This window comes from Galeopterus variegatus, unplaced genomic scaffold (genome assembly GCF_000696425.1).
Source record: "Galeopterus variegatus unplaced genomic scaffold, G_variegatus-3.0.2 Scaffold4789, whole genome shotgun sequence".
Taxonomy (NCBI): domain Eukaryota; kingdom Metazoa; phylum Chordata; class Mammalia; order Dermoptera; family Cynocephalidae; genus Galeopterus; species Galeopterus variegatus.
In genome coordinates, this window is record NW_007730900.1 from 1,594 (window position 1) to 5,365 (window position 3,772).

Genomic DNA, 3,772 nt, shown 5'->3' on the forward strand with positions numbered 1-3,772 from the left:
CATCTTGTTCACTATATCTGATATGATATGATTTAGGACTCAATTCTGTGATGGGAAAAGATAATATATCCTTTCCAACACAATCTCCAAGTACTGTACTCAAGCTGCAACCCTCTGAATTCTCAGTTCCCTTCTTTCCTACTAATAGTTCTAAAAGTCACTCTTGCCATTAAAAAATAAAACACCAATGTTTTGGTCTTCTCAAGCCAAAAGATCATTTGACCCCTTAACTCAATTCCTTCCTCAAGAATTATCATGTATTTCCTATTAGTTTATTAAAAAGATGCTTCCTTAATTCCATGAGATACTCTTAGCAAATAAGTTCTTTCCTCACCAACTATGACTAAGATTACTATCACCTGATCCTCTGATTACTTCATAAGTAGTGGGTCTCTATGACCATGAAAAATCAGTGAGGAAAACCTGGATAATTCAGTTCCTCAGAGAATAACGACAATATAATATCTATATGAGATAAAAGTTCCGTTAATACCTCTTCTAGTAGTTGTGATACTGAGGTTTTTTGGTCTCTTCTGGTACATAAAACTCTCAGAATTTTCTAGCTGTGAAACTAGAAGACTGTAGAAGTAGTGTGTTACTGGGGACAAAATTTACATAGATTAAGTTTAAAATGGGTAAAAAGTCTTCATTGTTAGTGCAGCTAATAAGAATCACACGAGGAAACTTGTTAAAAAAGAATTCATATGCCAGTTGGTAAAGCTTGAGTAAGATCTACAGATTAGATAAGTGTATTATACCAATGTTAATTTCTTGTTACATAAGATACCCCTTTTTTTGGAATTATTTAGGGGAAAGGGACATCATACCTGCAATATGCTCTCAAACAGCTCAGAAATAGACTGTGTACGAATCAGTAGATAGACAGACAGGTAGGTAAATAAATAGGGAAAACGAAGCAAATGTGATAAAATGTTAACATTTGAGGAATGAGGGTAAAGGATATATATGGAAATTCTTCGTACTACTCTTGAAACTTTTTCATAAGTTTGACTATTTCAAAATAAAAAGTAAAATAAGAACAACAACATTTCTGGGCACCACTGCCAAAAATGTAATTCAGTAAGGTTTGAGAGAGTCTTGGCATCCACATGTTTAAAAAAATTTCCTAAGTGTTTTCAAAGCATGTGAGATCCACTGGCCTAGGCACTGGACACTAACAGTCAAACAACAATGCACAGCTTTCTTCTATCCTAAGTGAAATAATATAAAATCCCAATAACTGCTGTGACGCAGCTTCCATAAAAGGATGTGTGTTTTATAACTCGTGATAAGATTTGCTTATTCTTTATTCAATTCACTTAATGTTTACTTAACACCTTTAGTATGTTAGAATAAGTTAGAATTAAATTATCCTTTACACACTGTTGTCTGAGAAACACATTTGTTTTTGTGAACCCTGGACCTTGGTGTTATCAGCTAAATACACTTTTAGCTACTCTACACAGCATTCCAAAGGTATCTTACCTCCATAAACGTCTGGAGCAGTTTGTTTACTTGAGCAAAGGCCTGTGGAAGAGTACCATCATAATTTGACCTTGTGCTAAAAGCATGTAACAAACTTTTAGAATCCTGAAGCAGGAAATTCACTGTTAGAAAATCCGCTGCATTATTAGCTGGTAATAGAAAATTAAGAAAGAAAAATATGTAAGAATGAATATATAGCACAAAAAAGCCTTTGGAACACTAATCTCATTTTAATTTTGAAATTTATGAAGAGTACACATTTACACCTACACACCACTCCTAATTTATCCTTCTGCTATAAAAAGCAACAATTAAACAGACTTAGTCATCAGCAAAGTCCTTCGAGTTGATGCTGGTATTCAGTATTCAGATTCTAGGAGTTCTCTCTGCATGGTCAACTTCAAAGTAAAAAGCAAAAGAATATTATACTCTTCAGAAAAGAGATAATCACCTGTGAAAATTGAGGAAATCACTTTTGTTCAGACTAAGACAAAATAGGGCCAGGAAAGGCAAGAAGGAAGGGGGATCATGCTTGCTTGTCTGAGATAAGAACTGTTTCCAAGGACTTTCTAAAACCCACCAGAAATCCTTTCATGTCCTTCACCCATATCCTGCTTTGCACATATGCACATATTTCCGTGACAAGATTTATCATTGGACATTCTTTCGAATTGCAGTAATTCAGATAAGATGCTCTGAAAGAAACTTGCCCAGCAACGGCATCTTAACCAAAGAACTGATGACAAATCTGGCTTTGAGACTCTGAAACCAATGAACTCGGTTTCAAAGTAGCTTAAGTGAACCTCTCCTTCTTTGCCAATAAAAGTGTTCTCTTACCATTCCCTCACCAAATGCACTTGTGGCTTTTTATTACTATGGAGGTGTTTTTGATTGTGGCTTTTTAATTACTATGGAGACATCAGAAGAGTCACATTTTAGAGGTAAGCATGTATATTATTTGTGGTACCTCTCAAAATCAACTCAGCATGTAGTGACTTACCTTCAATTCCGTCACATAAAGCAATACTAAATTTACTGAAAATTTAGTTACCTCTGTGTATACAACAAAACTTCAGCAAAAAATAAACAAATTGGGCAAGGAAAGGAAGCAAGTGGAATTTTTTTCCCTGTAAATTAAAGTGAGATAATCTACAAATAATAATTTAAAGGTAAAACAATTTTCTCCCAAGAAACTAAAATTGTTTACATTAAATCCTCAAACTAGTTAGGAAAAGTGGTGACAATAATGTCAAAGATTTAAAAAGTTATGAACAACAAAATTAAGTAACCTTCTAATGTCACAAAACTCAGAACTGAAAAAATTTTTCTTTCTATGGTTAAGGCAGAATGCTACATAACAGTTTTCCAAAAGCAAAATGACCATGCTACAACGTGTTTGCTTTGCTTTTGTTTTAATGTTCACAGTTTCAGAGACTCTATTATATTCTGAAACAGTCGCACAGTTTTTCATTGGCACTAGAGTTAAAAATAAAGAATTCCTCTGTATCACTCCATAACAAGAACTTGCTTGAGAAATCCTGATGGGTCAAATAAAATTTTAAAAGTATGTTTTAATAATTAATTCCACAATATTCAGAAACTCTAACCTAATGTGATTATAGCCAAGCCTCTGTGGCTCCCCCTTTATCCAAACAACAACAACAAAGTACTTAACCTAATGTGATTATAGCCAAGCCTCTGTGGCTCCCCCTTTATCCAAACAACAACAACAACAAAGGCCAGTACGTTTCCTTACAGGAACATTTTTAGGTCTTTCCAAAGCCAATGACTAGTTTAAATTCCCATGAGAAAAGAGAGATTGAGATATACTATAAGTAGGATAAACTGTAGATCTGATGAACTCAGTAAATCTCCCAAGGAAAATATAACTGGGCACAACTGCTTTTAAGGGTAATTTTCCAATGCTGCCTATGTTTAGTAGGGGTTATATCCTTGAATTAATCATTTGATTTCTGTCTTACGAAAATTATGAAAAAAGGGAAATAACAAGGATAAATTCTGTATACAGAGCGAACAAAAAAAGAAATCTACATTGATGAAATAGCTTAATGCTTATACGAGTGTACTCCAAAAAGCTCATGAAAAAATGGAATTGAAAGATAACACAAATACTTCCATGAACTTTTTGAAGTACCCTCATTCAGGCCAAAAATTATTTAGAGTAAAGTTAACATAATTATTTAGACATATAAATTACAATAATTATTTTAAAAACAATAATTATTTAGATACATAAATAACAATAATATATAAATAACAATAATTA

At 33.3% G+C, this 3,772-nt stretch overlaps 1 protein-coding gene across 1 annotated transcript in view; it reads right to left on the minus strand.

Annotated features, from left to right (window-relative positions):
* Window positions 1-1,485: 1,485 nt before the first annotated feature.
* SWT1 (SWT1 RNA endoribonuclease homolog (S. cerevisiae)) overlaps window positions 1,486-3,772 on the minus strand; it is a gene marked incomplete at its 3' end in the record, with an annotated part of 43,797 nt that continues 41,510 nt past the window's right edge. Inside the window, exon 14 of the mRNA XM_008588365.1 lies at window positions 1,486-1,634. Coding sequence (XP_008586587.1) covers window positions 1,486-1,634 — 149 coding nt within the window. The remainder of the gene's footprint in view (window positions 1,635-3,772) is intronic.